This window comes from Desmodus rotundus, chromosome 7 (genome assembly GCF_022682495.2).
Source record: "Desmodus rotundus isolate HL8 chromosome 7, HLdesRot8A.1, whole genome shotgun sequence".
Classification (NCBI taxonomy): domain Eukaryota; kingdom Metazoa; phylum Chordata; class Mammalia; order Chiroptera; family Phyllostomidae; genus Desmodus; species Desmodus rotundus.
This window is the reverse complement of record NC_071393.1, coordinates 55,552,177-55,571,369: the sequence shown is the minus strand read 5'-3', so window position 1 is coordinate 55,571,369 and position 19,193 is coordinate 55,552,177. Positions and strand designations below refer to the sequence as shown.

At 35.7% G+C, this 19,193-nt stretch overlaps 1 protein-coding gene across 1 annotated transcript in view; it reads left to right on the top strand.

Moving 5' to 3' along the window:
• NUBPL (NUBP iron-sulfur cluster assembly factor, mitochondrial) overlaps nt 1–19,193 on the top strand; it is a 237,786-nt gene that overhangs the window by 22,391 nt on the left and 196,202 nt on the right. Inside the window, exon 4 of the mRNA XM_024551342.3 lies at nt 13,806–13,896. Coding sequence (XP_024407110.2) covers nt 13,806–13,896 — 91 coding nt within the window. The remainder of the gene's footprint in view (nt 1–13,805; nt 13,897–19,193) is intronic.

Here is a 19,193-nt window from a genome sequence, read left to right as displayed (position 1 = left end):
ATTATAACAATTGTCTTAGCAGTTTTTTTTAATGGTTTTATTGAAATATAATTCACATACCTTACAATTCATCTGTTAGAAGTGGTTTTTACAGTTCAGTGGTTTTTAACATATTCACAGAATTGTGCATCTGTCACCATCAATTTTAGAACATTTTCATTCCCCCCCAAATAAATCCTGAACTCTGAGCCATCATTCCTCAAAATCCCCATGTATCCCAGCCCTAGGCAACTACTAATTTACTCTCCTGTCTGTATGGATTTGCCTATCTTGGACATTTCATATAAATGGAATCATATACTATATGGTCTTTTGTTGCTAGCTTTTTTCACTTACCATAATGTTTTCAAGGTTCCTGATGTAGCATGTATTAGTTCTTTATTTCTTTTTATTGCTGAGTAATAGTCCATTATATAGATATACCATGTTTTATTTATCCACTTCATTAGTTGATGTATATTTGGGTTGTTTCCACTGTTTGGTTATGAATAATGCTTTTATGAATATTTGTATATAAGTTTTTGTGAGAACATATATTTTCAGTTCTTTGGCTATACCCAGCAGTGGAATTGCTGGGTCATGTCGGAACTCTGTGTTTAACCATTTGCGGAACTGCCAGATTGTTTTCCAAAGCGGCTGTAACTGTTTTACATTTCTACTAGTGTGCGTGAAGACTCCAGTTTTTTACTTCTTTGCCACTACTTATCTTCTGTCTTTTTTTTGAAATTATTTGTCCCCTCTCCCCCCCCTCCCCCCCCACCCCCGCTTATTTTTAGGGAGATTATTTTATTTTTCCATTACCACTTAGTCCCCTTATTTTTCTTTTTGATTGTAGTCATCCTTGTGAATGTGAAGTAGTTTCTCACTGTGGTTTCCCAACAGTGTTTCTATGGGACTGCATTGACAATGGGATTAAAGCTGGGTCATTTACTGGCTGACATAGAATTCAAGAAGTTATTTTAATCATAAGAGAGGTGAGTTGAATTGGCATTATAAGCAAGTATTTGAGGCAACTTTATGTTGCCTTTCTGGTTCTCATTTAACAGTTAACACTTAAAACATTATTTTGGATATTAAGTTCAAAAAGGTTGTGAGGTTCCATAAAAATAATTTTCACAAATGCCTCAAATATTTTTGTTGTAGTTTTTCTTTCCCTTTAAAATACAATCTTCATCCCTTTTATGTCCTAAACAACATATTTGAGGTTGCCTAGGTGATTATGGACAAATTTAACTGAACAATCCACGGACCATCTTATATCGGTGTTTACTCATGGGTGCTAGCTTCATAATACCTTCAGCCTTGTGGGAGAGACAGATGTATATATATATTTACTTACATATGATAAGGTGTGTAATAATAAGATGTACGCATTATTAGGAAGAATGTATAAGTACAGCAGTTGGTGGGTATAATCACAGTATGTTCATACCAGAGTGGACAGAAATTAATTACAGTTTTAAGCAAGCGCAGCAATTTGAAGGCTAAGTAGAATTTGGCAGGTAGAAAAATAGCAGAAAATAAGCGAATTCTAGGTTGAAGGAATGTAGCAGGAAATTTATTATAAGGTGTTTGGAATGAGAGAAAGTCTGTATGACTATAGTGTATATTGGAGTAAGAGGACTTGTGGGGAATCCAGCTGGAGATAAACTCGGTTCATTTGTAAAGGAGTTTGGGTTTTGTGTTTATCAGTGGGATACATTAGAAGGTTTTCTACTAGTTTATGGTTCATGGTAAAATCTGTGATTTTCAATGGTAAGATTTGTAGTGATGTTGAAGGACAAATTAGAGACAGATTGGAGGCAAGGGAGGCTGTTGCAATAGCCAGAGTGAGTGTTGACTTCTGAACTAAAATTGGCCTGAAAATGGGGGTTTATTATTTAACATAAGAAATCTGGAAGTATCAGGGCTCTGAGTTGGACTTTTCTGAATTTCTGTTGGCTTAATCCTTATGGTTATAAGATGGCTGCCCCACTTAATCACAAACAGAAGGGAAAAGGGTGTGCTTTTATGTTGTTTTTGTTGTTGTTGTTAGGAAAGAAAACTTCCATCAGGCACTCTCTAGCTTTACCCACTAGGATTGGATCTCATGAATGTGACTTAGCTGCAAGGGAGACTGGGAAGTGGGAATCTGACGTTTTCCACATTTATAGAGAGGTGAGCTCTGTCTGTGAAAAGAAGGGGTGGGGAGGTAAGGGTTCTCACTGGCTAGTAGCCCGTAGATGCTGATGTCCTCTAGGCAGTAGTAAAAAGGCAAAGGAAGAGACAAATTTAAGAGACAGAAGGGAAGGAGGAATTAAAGATGACTCCAGGCTTTGGTTGTAAATTTAAAAAAAGTGATGTTATTTTTAAAAATGTATTTCCAATCTAAAACAGAATTGGGTCCTTACTCCATTCATAACACTTATTGAATATAAAACTTGATGCCTAATATCCTGTAATCTCACCTTCTAATCACCAAACTAACACAGAGGAGGCAGTTTGAGGTAGTATGGTGGTTTTTAAGTGCTAGTACTAGCCCAGTGCCAGCTTGCCGCATAAGAATCACCTGGGGAGCTTGTTAAATAAATCAGAATCTCTGTGAATTGATATTTTTAGGTGTGGGATTTGACCATCAGTTTTGTTAACAGGTTCCCCAGGTACTTCTGATACCCAGTGAGGTTTGGATATATTTGGTAGGATAAATGTGGCCTTTGGTTTCAGGCAAATCTGAATTTGAATTCCCAACTTTTTTCTTACTGTGTGAACTTGGGCAAGGTACTTGACCTCTCAGAGCTCAGGTCTTTCATCTATGAAATGTATAGTAATAATAATAGTAGCTACTTTACAGAGCTGTTGTGAAATATCGAGCTATATGTGCAATGTTTCTGGCATAACAACTTGTATATAGAAAGAATTCAGTAACTGGCTATTTTTTTTTTTAAGATTTTATTTACTTATTTTTAGAGAGAGGGGAAGGGAAGGAGAAAGGGAGAGAAACATCAGTGTGTGGTTGCCTCTCGCACACCCCCTACTGGGGACCTGGCCCGCAACCCAGTCATGTGCCCTGACTGGGAATCCTTTGGTTCACAGGCCCCTGCTCAATCCACTGAGCTATACCAGCCAGGGCAGTAACTGGCTATTTTTATGCGTTAGCCTTATAGTAAATACTGTTTGATTTAGCAAGGAAACACAGATGTCTATACAGCTACAAAAAAAAAAAAAAAAAGCAGAATATAATAAATTGCTTCTCTCTTTGCTTAGTATCCACTATAATCAGTAGCTGGTTTCCTTTTGGCCCAGGCAAATATCTTCTAGGCTTGAGCATATGAGCCTTTATTTTATTACTGAATTTTAGTTGTGTCTGTTCTTTGTAATCTATGTAAATATGTAACTTAAAAATTGGCTAATATACCAAAAACCCTAGATCCAATTTCTGTGAAATATGTTACTTAATATTTAGTAGAGGCTGTATTCACAGTGATGTTACATAAAACCTTAAACTAGACATGATTCTTGCTCTTATAAAACAATCCCCCCAGAAACTAATATGATATTGTATGTCAACTGTAGTTAAAAAAAAAAAAAGAAAAAGCAAATTGGTGTAACAATTGAAAGACCTGGACTCCAAGGTCAGTCCTCCCATCTACTTTTTGTATGACCTAATTAAAGCAAGTCATTTGGAAAAAAAAATCACAAAAACAAAAACACCCTCAAACAACATCAAATAAAAGTAGTAAGTGCACATTAAAAATTATTTTGTTATTCTCAAAACTTACGTTACGTAGTTGCCTGGGTTAATAATTACAATGTTATTGTGGATGGTTGTCTTGCATAAGAAATAACTTACCAAGAAATAGTTACTTAGTAAGTAACTATTTTCTGAGAATAAATGCTCATCTTTCCTGTTTCAGTGTATAAAGGGGCCTTGGTGGAAGGGAGAAAAGACACCCACACTGAGTATTTACTTCGTGCTAGGAATTTGACTTGATTTATCTCATTGGAGAGAGGCAGCAGGTTGTAGCGGTTGCCTGGCCTCTGAAGGCACATGGCCTGGGTTCCTGTCTGTTTCTGCACTTACAGCTGCCTGACTTCAGGCAAATTACTTACCTTTCTGTGCCTTGGTTTGTTCGTTGACTATTATTACATACCTATATCAAGCTTGCTATGAGGATTAAATAAGCTACAATACACAAGTACAGTGTTTAGGAAGTGCCTGGCATATAGTACTGTATAACTGTTAGCTATTGTCTAACACATTCACACTGCTCTGTGATCTCACAAAAATTCTGTAACGTAGGTATCTTCTTAATTTTTATTTTGTAGGTAAGAAAACTGAGGTTCTGTGAGGTTTGTAAGTTATCTACAATCACCCATCTGTTTAGTGATACAAATCCTAGTTTGCTTCTTCATGCATTCCACTGTGCTTTTAATGTGTTAGTTGTTTTTAAAAATCCTGAAATGTTAATCACTTGTGTGATTCATTTGGTATTAAGTACATTGATTTTCATTTGTCAAAATAATTTGCTACTTGGCATTAGAATTAATAGAGTAACTGTTAATGAACTTTATGGTGCTAATGTTTTGGAAAAAAAATCCATTATTGATCCTTTAAAATATTTAATCAAGGGGTAACTGAGATATTTAAAAATACACTGTGCATTACAGTAGCATGAAGTTAATTACATAAATATAACTTGCCTGGGTTTACATAATTATATTTTCATAACATCATTTTGTAGGTGATAATAATAATGGTTGGTACCTTCTGGGTTTTTCATAGTTTTTGAATTTTATATTTAATTTGTTGTATAGTTATATATATATATATTTCAATGTAGTATAATTTTTAAATTTCACTTATGATCTGAATGCCATCTGTAATTAAGCAGATTATCTAAGTTCTTAAATTGCTAGTGATTAACCACTGATGTTCATTAATAGTATTAATTGACGAGATATATGTGTCTACCTCTGTGGCATCTTTTAAGAATAATTCAGTGTGCTAGATATGGAACTAATTTCAAATATTAAAGTGAAAGATAAGGCAGTGTTTTCTCTTTTTAAATTAATGGTATAATAGAGGGGTGAGGTGTGTTACAATAGATCCTAAAGCCAATCTTCTATTAGGAATTTTTCCTTACTTGCTCTTCCTCTTCCTCAATATGCACACTGACACATGTACCACACTCAACCAACATAACGAAATAAAAGTACTGTTTTATAAGATAATGTTTAGATAGGTAAAAAGCCCCAACTGCGTTTCCTTTCTATTTTCTGTATGGTTGTAGGTAGAAAGCATAGTGCACGGCATGCTTTAAGATTTCCAATTAGAAGCAGCAGCGGTTTTGTTTTGAATGGCTCTAGAGAAGCTATTGGCTGTGTGTTCCCTCCTCAGTACCCTTTGGCCTACCTTTTAAATTTCTTTTGGTGAAGTGCAGCTTGCAGCTAGTAATTCATTCTCTCACTTTGTTCATGGAAGTTGCTGAATTTGATTATGAGTTAGAAAGAGAACAGTTACCCTAATTTTGTATTTAGTACATCCTTCCTTAGTTTCATTGCATTTAGAACATATTGGTGGCAAAACTATTGCACATCCTTTGAATTTTATAATCTAATTCTGTCAATAGTTATCCAGATCTTTCTCACAGAATAATCTATCCTTTTTTCTTAATTCTTCTTCTCCTCTCCCCCACCCCAACTTGACTCTCACAAACTCATTTTCCTCTCTCAATTTTTTTTTCTCAGTTAATTATTTCTCTCATCACATCTTCTAGAGGAATAAAAAGAGCCCTTAATCCTCAGCGGGGCAGTGTTGGAAGGGTCACTGAGAGGACTAGAGCAGAGGGCGAATGAAGGCATGGGTTTCAAAACCAGCTGCTTGGCTCCTGTGATTTTGAATCTGATGTGTGGATCAAGTACTCTGTTCACATCCGATTCCTGTGATTGCTGCGCTGCTTTTCTTTGGAAGAGCTGCTATCAGAATTGTAAATGCTCTTCCCTGCATTGCAGTTTAATTAAGGACATTCCGAAGGAGTTGGTGTTGGTTTTCAGTGTTTTTGCAGCAGTACTTTATCTGGCTTGGAAAAAGTTCTTGTTTTGTTAGGTTTCTAGGTCTGGCAAAAACGTAGTTGGTTGAAGTCACAAATAAGATGACTTTATTATTAGGATTTAGTGTCTAGAAGTATCTTTTTCTGCATTTTATGCATACTGTGTTGATAGAAGTCTTTCTAATTTTTCTCTGATTTTAAAGACTTACTAAGGGCATTAATACTTTTTTTAAAGTTATACAGGGCAAGGATTTAGACTTTTATTTTCTTAATGTTAGATGTTTTACCGTTAATTTACTTTCCTTGTTACTTACTAGATGAAAATGTGAGACTTAAGGGAATTGCTTCTTGTCCTGACCACCCTACTCTGGAAAGGAAAACAAAGAAACCCAGAACAGAACTCCTGTGCAGCCTCTTTCTATGGAGATCATATCGAGTCTAATCTTGCTAGAGAGCAGGTTTAAAAGGTGCCCTCTTTTTACCATGTTGTGGCTTAGTTTTCAAAGATTTAGGATATATCTCTATCTATCTATCTATCTATCTATCTATCTATCTATGTATATGTATATACATATATACACACACACACAGATAGACTTTTTTTGCTTGTTTGTTTCTTTATTTTTTGTTCATTTTTACTCATATTTTTACAACAGCCTGCCATAGCCATTTTTTGCACTAGATTTTCGTCATAAAGTCCCATTTTCCTGGAGTTGAGGTGAAATGAAAAATGAAGATGACATTGGATTTTCTTGGGGGAAAAATCGTGGTTAGGAATGGATTACAAGGAAATTTATGATCCTTTCTTTAACACTAGAATAGTTTAACCTTGTTTATATTATCTAATTTTGAATCCTATAACTGAAAATGTTAGTAAAAAAGTAGAATTTCATGAAATCATACAATAGTAAAGCTTAAGAGGGACGTTAGGGATCATAGAGTAACCAATTCTGATACTCTACAGAGGAACAAATGGAGATTCATTTATTCATTCGTTCATTCATGTGTTTATTCATTCAAGAAATATTTATTTAATGCTTACTGTTTTAGGTGCTTGGGGACATAACTACCCTTTTGGAGTTTACAGTGAATAGGTAATGAACATCACAATTGAGTAATTTACATAGTATGTTAGAAAGTGATCAAAGTAGTCTGGGATAAGGGGGAGGGGAAGTAGTGAAGGTGAGGGTGTGTTTGCAATTTAGAATAGGGTGGGCCCCATTGAAAATAAGACAGTGAGCACAGACTTTAATGAATGAAGAGCAGTCTGTGACTACCTGAGGGAAGATTGGGTCAGGCAGGCAAAAGGAACATCCAGTTCAAAGGCCAGTGTGTGGGAGCGCGTCTAGCTTACTGTGTAGGGAACAATAAAAAGGCCACTGTGATTTCTGGTAAGACGAGGACTAACTCATAGGCACTGAAAATTAACAGGGCTGGGAGGTGGGTGGGGGGAACTAGATAGATTTCATGGGGTCTGGTGAATTGTTGTAGGGACGTTGGCTTTTACATGGGGGAAGCGTGGAAATGAAGGGTTTTGAATTTTTTTTTAATTTAAAGATTTTATTTATTTACTTTTAGAGACAGGGGAAGGGAGGGAAAAAGAGAGGGAGACAAACATCAGTGTATGAGAAATACATTGATCAGTTGCCTCTGGCTTGACCCCACCTGGGGACCAGGCCCTTAACCCATGCGTGTGCCCTGACCGGGAATGGAGCCGGTGGGTGACCTTTTGTTTCACAGGCCAGCGCCCAGTCCACTGAGCCATACCAGCCAGTGCTGAAGGGGTTTGAACAGCCATGATCTGACTTATATTTCAACCTAATCATTCTGACTGCAGTATTGAGAAGAGATGCTGGGGTAAGATAACTAGATTTAGCAAATAAAAATATAGAACACCCACTCAACTGAATTTTAATTTTAGATAAACAGTGAATTGTTTGTTTTTGTATACATATGTCCCATGCAATATGTGACTGACTATTCTCCCATATGGCAGAATGTTAACTACTTCTTTATAGTTAAAAAACCCCACAGCTCTTCAATGTTACCGTTGATTACTGTAGATTATTGTAACCATGATCTTACTGGTGGGCCCTTATACAAAATTTTGCTTGTCTTTCCCGTATTATCTGTATTATTGTTTTTCATATTGTAGTTATTTTATACCCTAGAGTGGTACAAATGCAGTTTGTTAGACCCCAACCCAGACCTACGAGTCAATTTCTTGGGATGGAGCAGAGTATCTCCATGACTGTTCACTGTTCTAGGTTCCACTTACAGTAGGGGACTAAACATACAAAATCCTTTCCCTAATAGAATTAACATTGTAGTGGGGAGATATAATAAACAAGGTAAGTAAATATATAGTATGTTAAATATTGATGTAGGTGCAAAGGAGAAAGAAAAAAGCAGGGAGGGGAATAGGAACTATTCAGTGTAGTGATGAGGGAGTTAGAATTTTAGGTAGGATGGCCAGTGCAGGGCTCACTGCATGGTCGAATTTGGATCAGGACTTGAAGGAAGTGACAGAGAGGACCAGGATACCTGGGGGACAGACTTCTTGGCTGAAGGAACGGCAAGTACTAAAGTCCTAAGGCAGGTGTATGCCTGTTGTGTTAAAGACTGTTGTGTTCAAGGCAGTGTGTCTGGAGTGGGGTGGAAAGGGGGAGCGTACTAGGGGATGAGATGAAAGAGATGAAGTGGAGTGACTGGTGATTGTTTCTGGTTAGGCTTCATGGTATGTTGGGGAGAGATTTGGATCCTATGCCCAGCTGTGCCATTACCTGGAGTGTTTCTTCATCACTAAAAAGTAGACAGAAGACTAAGGTGATCTTGTAGGTTTCTTTCTGCTTTAAAATAGTCTTTAATTTGAAATCTATTATGTCACTTCCATTTTTACTTTTTTAGCTCTTTTGTAAGCAATTAGTTTATCATTTGGAATTCTTCCATACTTATCATGAGCTCATCTCTCTTTTTGCTCCTTCCAGCCAGGTGACTTTTTCCTTTATGTTGCCCTTGTTTCTCCTCTTTCTGACTGAACTTAAAGACTCTATATAGTCCTTTAATAAAGAGTAGGAAATTATTTTCTTATCACCTTGTCTAATTTTTAGTTCTTCCAACAGTAGGATTTATATCTAATGTTAGCTAATAGAATTAAGAAACATATTGCTATCTACTAAGAGATTGAAATTCTTCTGAATGGAAGCTTGATTTAAAGCTAGGCAGAGAGAGGAAAGATGAGGCTTGACCCAACTCTAAATTGGACAAATCTCAATTGCTAGTCAAAAGTTAAATGGAACATAATGTGCAGATAATCATGATCTTCTTAACATAATACTTGTAAGGAAAGGACAACCTTTAGATAGGTCTTAGTCCTAAATGAATGTTTACTTACAAACAATGGGGTGGAACCACTCTACGATGATGTTTTGATGGGTTCTATTAGCAGACAACATAGATAAAAGGAACATGTCATGAAGCTTCATAGTGTTCTTTAGTATAAATTCTGTTGGAAGAACAAAGTAATATCAAAACTGTTGTCAGTGCCTTTGAAATCAAACAAAAAAAATAGAATTTGTAGGCTTTCAAATTGCAGCTTTCATGTAGTAATAATGAAACAGTATAATCACTCTGAATAATTCTGCCACCTTTTACAGCTTTCACAGGGTATTATGAAATACAAAGAAACAAATCCGAAATTCTAAATAGCATCTTGGGATTTGATCTGTCTTGTTTTATGTCACCTGCTAGACTTTGAGTGTATGCAAGAGTCAAAAAAAGAGTATAATATTAGGTACCAATGTATTAGGTTCAGTTTTATGGTGACAATAAAGATGGCAATCATACTTTACAATAGTAAGTTTATAGTTAATTTTGCTAATAATCATTTTCTTTATCTGTTGTATATTTGGTGAGGCTTTTGTAGTGATTATTTTTTTTAAAAGATTTTATTTTTTTGTTTTTAGAGAGAGGGGAAGGGAGGGAGAGAGGGAGAGTCATCAATGGTGGTTGCCTCTCGTGTGCCCCCTACTGGGGACCTGGCCCGCAACCCAGGCATGTGCCCTGACTGGAATTGAACCAGCTACCCTTTTGTTAGCAGGCTGGCACTCAACCCACTGAGCCACACCAGCTGGGGCTGTAGTGATTATTCTTTTGAGCCTGGCTGAAATTAAAGATAAGGACAATCCTAATGGGAGCTTTCTTTACTAAATGTAATTATTTTAGAAGGAGTGTGTGGAAAGTATTCATAAAACTTAGCTGGTTTGACACCCAGTTGCATAGATTTATTTATAGCCTCCACCTTGCTTATTTATTTTTCCTACAGTATAAAACTGTTTGGAAATTTAAACTGAAAGACTATTTATACACTTAAAATAGCAGTCTATTTAAAATAATGGAGGGAAAATAAAATAATGGAGTAAATTATGAATAACAAATAGAGTTTATTTGGTATCTTTTGAACGTTATTGAATTCTAGACTTCAAAATGTGTAAAAGCTAATTTTTGTAGCTGTAGTAATTTTACTAATTCAATAGCTATGCCAGTTCAAAGTACTTATGTGTTAATTACTATAGGCTTTGGTATTTCTACTTAATGGACACCAATTTCATTCATGATATGTAAAATCTAAGCAAGACATGCTGACTTACTTACACTGGAAAGTGAGACGGCCTGAAAATGTACTCTTTATTATTTTAAAAAACTAGCCAATGAAGGATGAGAAGGTAAAGCTGTACTGAGATAGCTTCTCTGGCACAAGAGATGTCTATGTCCTGCCTGCTCTTGGTTCTACCAAAATTACAGTGTTGGGTGATTGAATAACTTGGTCATGAAAAAGTTTATTTTCTAAATCAGTGTCAGTACACTATGGCCCATGGACCGAATCTTGCCTGTATGGTAGGTTTTTACTGGAACACAGCCGTGCTCATTCGTTTACATATTGTCTGTGTCTGGTGCGGTCCTGTAATGATAGTGTTAGGTACATGCGGGTCAATGATCCACAAAGCTAAAGTTTTTACTGTTTCTTAGATCTTTGGGAAAAGTGTGCTGACTCCTGGTCTATATCTTTTAGCCAGATCCTGTTCAAGTTCTGGTGGTATTTTTGTGTTTAATTTCCCATGTGCTTCATTCTAAGAAAGAATATTTTTAGGAAGGTTACTTTGAGTTGTTAGTGTCCAGCTTTCGTATCCATAAGTAGGTATAATACCACCCGTGAGGAGTCAATGAGAAATGTAAATAAAGTGCTTAGTGCCTGGCACCCAGAGGGAATTCAAGCAATGGGGAGTTATAATCAGAGGAGGTCTAGGTGTTTATTTGGGTGATTTAGGATGGCATGTTTTTAAAGATTCTGATTTGTCCACAGTGCTGGCTGTAGCAGCCTAGTTTATCCAGGTTCTTAATATAACACTGCTGATTAACTTCCTTCCACCCTTTTCTTCCTTTCACCTTCCTCGCCTTTGCCCCTCTTTCCCTTTCTCTTTACTTTCTTCCTTTTGGTCTTCATACCTTCCTCTCCCCTCTTTCCTTTTTGATATATGTAAGCATTGCTACTAAATTTAGGTCAGTTGGTGACTACTCTAGGGAGAGTATGCAGAGAACCTAACACAGGAGAACCTCCCTTGTTCTTAGTTCCATTCTCTAGTAAGCAGAGGAACTCTAAAATCTCATCGTCTTCCTCCCTTCCTTCTTTATTCTTATGTGATAATGTACATTAGCAACCATCTGGATATATATAAAATTTACTTCCACTACAGCAAATTTTAGGGTAGATCTTTATTTCTGCCTAATGGTTCACTCTTAGACAGGCATAGTTTTCTTCTTGAAACAGGATAGATTCTCCCCAACATTTTGAAGGAAATTTGAAGATCTAGTAATGATAAAATTGAGCCTACCAGTCTCCTATTGCAAGCACCTCTTAGTTGTCTTCTTGTTTCATGAAAACATAAACTTAAAAAGATGTTATTTTACTTGACAAGTATTTTTAGATCAATTTGAAACCTGGGACCTACCCCTTTCTAGTTGTTATAAAATTAGGAATAATATAAGAGAGCAAGGAAAAAGAATCTTAGACTATTTTTTTGTTTTTATGGGCATTTATTATTATTTTTTGCTAGTTTTTAGTTTTTGTAGGTGTCAGGAGAAAAGATAAGAAAAAGGTGAAATTCTAGAGTGATAGTTATAGTATCCTAAGATTTCACTTCTTTTCTATAGTTTTTGTGTTTTAATTTAACTACATTCTTTTGTTTGTGGTTTCAAAAGGTGTTAAAGTGGGTCAGAATTTCTAATAGAATGTTCCTGCCTTTTTAACGCTAATACTTAAATTCATTAAACCTAAATTTTGTATATTACCATTCTCTTAAAGGTAAGTATCCTTCCTGTGTTCTCATTTTGCAGTAAGCTGGGATTTTAGTAGTGGTAGATGTTAATCCCTAGTTTTTGTACTTTCTGCGAGTCACACAGGGACATTAAATGGTTTTCTTAGTTCCTGTAATCCCCTCTTCCCACTGTCCCCCCCCCCCCCCCCCCCCCCCGCCCTGGCTATTGTTAGATTGTTCTTAACTTCAATGTCTCTGGTTATATTTTGTTTGGTTTTTTCTTCTATTGATTATGTTCTGGGGTGGGGTGGAGGGATGGGGAGAAAAGGCATACAACTGTAATTGAATAACAATAAAAATTAAAAAAAAAGAAAAAAAAATAATCTAAAAAAAATGGTTTTCTTAGAAATGCATTTGAGTCAGTATAAAGTTAGGGACATAAATGTTGAATGTACCTTATTTCGTGTACTTACAGGAACCAGAGAGCAAGGTTTAAAAAGTAATTTTGTCTCTAGAAATAGGTAGATAACATGGAAGATGAGGATTGTTTAGTTTAAAAAAATTTTTTTTGAGAGGTTAAAAAAAGGAGAGGATACAGGGAGAGAAGGAAGAGAGTGTTAAGTCTTGGTGAAACGGAACTCAGAGGTATGTAGTTAGTATTAGCATGCTGTTTGCTTGTATATGAGAAAAACTAATAACAGATTGATTTAATGTATCAAAGGAGAAAGAGGAGGGGGAGAAGAAAATGAAAGACATATTTGGGAGTAGTGAGTCTTGTTTTCTTTTCTGTGGCTAAGCTGATGATTAACTGGCAGCTGGTGAAGAGAACAGTCAGGATAGTCTGCCCTTGGGCAGCTGGATGGATCCTCAAAGAAAACAGGTTTAGCTGTTCTGAATCTCCAGAAGGCCCTGGGTTGCACAGGAGCTAACTGTGGCTTGCCAGCAGGAGGTTGTCTCTGTATCATGACGGCCACTCTCCTCTTGAGCATTTACGTGCCAGATCTGCATCAGAATTTCTCACTTGCTTTAATTATGATCTTGTTTCCATGATTAAAAAAAAATTTTTTTTGCATTCTTTGTTGTGTTAGATGGCCTTTCCAAAAGTTAATGCTACATCTTCCTGGGGTATTGTTGGCCATTTAAATCATTATTTTAACATTGTGTGCATGTAATTTGTTAGTTCTTAGATCAAAAAGTCTTAGTCTATTTGAAACTGTATAGGAAATCTGAACCACAATGTGTATGCAGTGGATTTCTCTGGTTAGTTTTCTAGTAAACCAACAAAAAATATTTACTGTAAGTAGTTTAGTATCTGTTAACTTACTGTTGTTTTGAAACCTTAGGTTATGAATTTGGAATATTTTGCAAATTGTGTTTTCTATAGTCAGACCTACTGTTGTTATGTGCTTTAACTTAGATGAAGAATGGGAATAATCTTATGATAAATTCTGTTTTTGTACAGTCAAAGGCGATTGGTTTGTTAGATGTGGATGTGTATGGCCCGTCAATTCCAAAGATGATGAATCTGAAAGGAAATCCAGAATTATCACAGAGTAAGTAAAACGAGACAAATAGTGTGATATTATAGTTACATTTTTATTTAGTATTTAGTACCTGCTGGTTACTAAATAAAAGTAAGGCGTTTTATTATGTGCCATGTCCATGCAGTGTAATATAATAATTCTGAAATCAGATACAGAGCTAGACTGCCTGGGTTTGAATCCCAGCTCTGTCACTGACTCTGTGGCTTTGAGTGAATTTTTAACCTTTTTGTGCCTCAACAACCCTCCCCACCGCCACGTGTAAAACAGGGTTAACAAATGCTGTGAGTAATCGCTCAATTACAAAATTGCTGTAAGTGTAGTGCATTTAACACAGTGTCTGGCACATAGTAAGTGATCAAAATTTAGCTCATCACTATTGTCTTTTTAATATTAAATGTGTGCATATGTGGGAGTATTTGAAAGAAAGTATGTATTTGTGTTAGATGAGATGAAAATTATTTTCTCTCATCAGATTTTTGTCATATTTGTCTTAAAAGTGTTAAAAAAAAACCCCAACAGAACATCAGAACATTAGTTTCTTTCTCCAGTCTTCAGTGCCATTACTCGGACAGAGTAATGTTTTTGAGTAAATCTTTAATATTTACTATTTTCATTATTATATTTTCTCATAAACCTATCAAGTATAAAGCTTTAAGAACAAGAAAACACTATGATCAAAAAATGAAAAATTGGAACAAGTGGTACTTTTGTTGATAAATGGTTTTAAGTGAAATTAGTTTATTAAAATTTATTTCTACTTATACTGAGTATAAAATTGAATAACTTCTTTTTGTTTCTTATTGGGATTTTATTTTCCATGTATGTAGAACAGAATGACTGCATTTACTGAAGAGTATTTATTGGATTATCTGTGTACCTATTAGAAGTATTTTTTGTTGTTGTCTTTAGAAGTTAGTTATAGCCATTGTCTGCTGTTTAAGGTGCTTTTGTTTGTGTTTTAGTTGTTGGAGTCAATTACAGTATTAAATTCTGAATAATTATTTATAAGACAGTAAGGATTCTTCTTAACAATTTTTGGAGGAAACTTGATCTAGTGATGATAACATTGACCTTAGCAGTTTTATATTGTAAGCTACCACTTAGTTGTTTTCTTGTTTCATGAAACTATAAACTTAAAAAGCGAAGTTATTCTAATTTCTTTATTCTTTGTCCCTTTAGTGGAATGTATACGTAGTTTGAACATATGTGATGTGAGCCAAGCTTTCACAAAAAAGTCGTAATGAATTTGCATGTGTTAAATGGTAGACTCATTATGTCTGTTTCTTGATTAAAGTAACGTGCAAACGGGTGCACGCAGCCCGTGAGTGGTGGCCAGTGCAGCCCTGCGGTCAGGCTTTTCTTCAGTAGCCTGTTCAGCCCCTGCCAACACAAATGCTTGACGTGAACTTTAATTTCTTCTTTTGTTTTACTGAAGCTGCGACTTAAATTGGGTGTTTGCAAATTGGCTGCCATTACATAGCTTTCTGGTAAAGATGAGCTACTGGAAATCCTGAAAAGCTTGAAAAGAATACCTTGTATGTTGCCAAGCTGATTTTAAGTCCCCCAAGAAGTAAACCGAACTGTTCATGCATTCACTTAAAAGAATGTGGACTCTTAAAAGCCCAACTTATAAGTTCTTTTTTTGAATCTTAGATAAACCTGCCGCTATTATACTAATTGTCATCATTTTGACATTTCTACATTTTATCATGTTAATTTTTTCTTTTTTTACCCTCTATTACAGAATATACAAGGTGATGTGAAAATATCTAACAATAAAGAAAAACTATGAAAGATTTGTTCTTAGCATTTTAGATTTTGGGGAGATAGACCAGTGAGTGGAGTTTCAGCTTCGTATTTGTTCCTCTGTTCTTGGACTTAGCTAGCCGATCGTAGGGGCGGTAGGACTTGAGGACTGTTCCTTTCTCATTACTTAAACACATGTGCTGATGTAGTTCTAGTCAATTGTCTATTTTAGAATTTCTTGTTAGGGTTTGCAGATTATACATTTATTCACGTTCTCATATGGTTTTTTTTTGAGGGGGGAAGATTGTAGAAAAACGACACTTTTTGAAGTTATATGAGATTTTAGCTTCGATTACCAAGAAAAATTTAATATTTGATTCCAGAGAAGTGAATTCAGTAATTGGAGAGAAATTTAAGTTTGTAATAAAGTAATACTTTTGAGTTTCTTAAGCGGAGAATCTTTCTCTAAGCTTAAAAATGACAGTAGTGATGTACATATGTTTTCATGCACAATTTTGGTGGTGGAAAGTCTAGCCAGTTTGTAAAAAGAGTGTTATACGAAACCCCCAACAGGTTGGTATTGTAATGATGGCAAATGACCAGTCGCTTTGGGAAACTAATGGAGGTTAGAGTAAAATCCGTGTGCATTTGGGGAAAGTATCATCTAAGCATGAATATACTTGTTCTTTTTTAAGAAAAGAACAATACCAGTTATTTGTCTTTTTTAACTTTCCAAATAACATGATATTCAAATTTCATATTATAGTCTGGCCAAATTATAGTGCTAGAAGTTACTGAGTGGAAAGGTTTTTCAACTGAAACTGCAAGTGAATAAGTAGTAATTGCACACGGAGGTATACTGCTGCATTTCACTAATGTAAATATTCTTTTTTGTGACCATGTTAAGGGTTTTCATTAAGCTTTCTTAAATGACTCTTCCTGGTAGAAATAATCTGCTTTCTTTCAGTTTTGTGATGATAAATCAACTTCAAAATACTTATGAATTCATTATTACTTAGTTTTACTAAAGAATGTCTTTTAATATACTTAGCTAATAGAGTGGAAAATTTTAAGGCCTGTGGAGACAGTTTACTAACATTGAAATGTTAAGTAATTTCATTGAGGATGGCATAGTGCTCATTAATGATTAAATGGGAGACCTTTTTTTTTTTTTTTTTTTTGAGTAGGATCCACTTGTCTGTTGTGTTGTTGGGGGATAGAAATTTTGCACTCGTGACAGTATTCTATTATATCTGTCCTTAGGTATTAAGCATTTTTTAAGTTTAGGAATTGTGTGTGGGCTTATGAGACAGAGAAGTTGTAGAAAATCAGCTTGGGTAAATGACCTTTTATAGTAGCACTCATCTCCAGTAAGAACTACAAGGAAGCGACTAAGATTTCTTAAAGGTAATTTAAATGCATAAAGAATAAGAGTGGCCCTGGCTGGTGTGGCTCAGTGAATTAAGTGCTGGACTGTGAACCAAACAGTCACTGGTTCGATTCCCAGTCAGAGCACATGCCTGGGTTGCGGGCCAGGTCCCCAGTAGGGGGCACACAAGAGGCAACCACACATTGATGTTTCTCTCCCTCACTTTCTCCCACCCTCCCCCCTCTCTAAAAATAAATAAATGAAATCTTCAAAAAAAAAATAATGAGAGTGAACTCTACTTATTTCTGAAGTCACCTTGCTGTTTTCTTTCAGGGATTAGAATTAGGGGTGCTATTGAAGTTGTTGAGATTGATGATTAAATTCTAATGCAGTGCAGGTCCCAAAGCTCCTCATTTATAATTTGCTGCTTCTGGTCATTCTCTTGTGGCCCCTTGGGTTTCATCTGATACTACAGTTCCTCTGATTATCTTTGGCAAAGGTTTTGGGATGTATTGCATAATCGCTGTGTTACAGGAATGACTTTTTCTTTTCTGCTTTCCTGAGTTATTTTTATGACCTTTCATACCTAGAATATTAAGACAAGGTGCTATTTCTAATATAATCATGGGTTGAAAGAATATTGAAAAGTTGGTTTGGTTTGCTCTGGTTTTAGGTGCTTTTACCTCTGAAATATCTCAGAGATGAGGTCTATGTTCTATGAAGACTCTCACCACCCTAGTTTATCAAAAAAAAGTCTGTCCATCTTTCTACTTGGCTCATTGTTTCTAGAATAGGTCATTGAATAGGCCTGAACTAAATATCTGTTAGTGTGGTAAAGCCCTTTTCCTTTTCCTTTGACAATCCTGAGTGAAGAACAGCCAGCTGCTTTTTGGGGTTTTTCTTGCTCTGCTGCAAACTGTCTCAGCCAGGGGTTGCAGCAAGTGAAATCACTGAAGGATGCCTTATTTGATCATAGAACAACTAAGTGTATTTTAATAGTTACCATCTGTTAATTTTGGTTTTCTTTCACAGGATGGCATCAAATAATGTTGGCCAGGTGTATCTGTATATGTCCAATGGGCCACGCATCTTTGTGTTTATGATTAACATCTGCCACAAGACAATACTGGTGGCTCTTATACCTCTTTCACACTTGAGTTATGTCAAAGGGCTGTCCTTAGGATGTTAGATTAGTAGTAAAGTACATTTGTAACGGGACCGTGTTTGCTAAGGCTGTTTGTACTTAACATTTCTCTTTTCTAGTCTAGTTCCTGGTTAAAAAGAAAGAAAGAAAAAAAAAACCAGAAACCTTTTCTGCCCTTATTTCTTAACCTTTTGGTGATTTTTAATGTTTCTCAAATTATCAGCACATTTCCATTTCTTCTTTCAGATGAGAAAAATAAAAGAACTTACTATTGTTAGGTGGTGGGAGGATTAGCTTGCAATTTTATTTGTAATACACTTCTCTTATTTATGTGCCTTGCAATATTTTTGCTTTTTAAAATAGGCCTCATTGTTGTTGATTCATAGTTACTTTAATACATACACTAGGTACTTTAGAAATCTTTTGGGGGTACTTTAACAAAACATGTGCTACTTTTTTTTTTTAAGGTTAGCAGAAAGTAAAGCATTTAAAAAGGAAAGTAGTTTGGTGAAAGCAGCCTGTCCAATGAGTTTTGAAAATGGAAGATGTGGGGACTATTCATTCATAAATTGGGAACCCTATGGGAAAAAGAAAGAGGCCATTAATATTGACACTATATTAATGGAAAATTATGATCTAGAACTTGTGAGGCTAACTAGAGAGAGGAGAAATTAGACATACTACCCCCTCTATCACCCCAACACCCAGAAAAAAACCCAATGAAATAAGGCATCTTTTACATTTTCTTCTGGACTTCTGCTCTGGATTTTGTGCGTTTGGTATGCATCCACACAGAGTAATGGATTGAAGTGAAATCTTGCATATCAAAATTGGTTAGATTTTGTACACCAATGTTTGTAACAGCATTATTCACCATAGCTGTATTGTGGAAGCTACACAAGTGTCTATCAATAGATGAATAGATAAATAAGTGTGGTATATTCATGCAATGTAATATTATTCAGCCTTGAGAGGAAATTCTGACGTGTCCTGCAACATGGATGAACCAAGATGACATTATGTTAACTGAAATAAGCTAGTCACAGT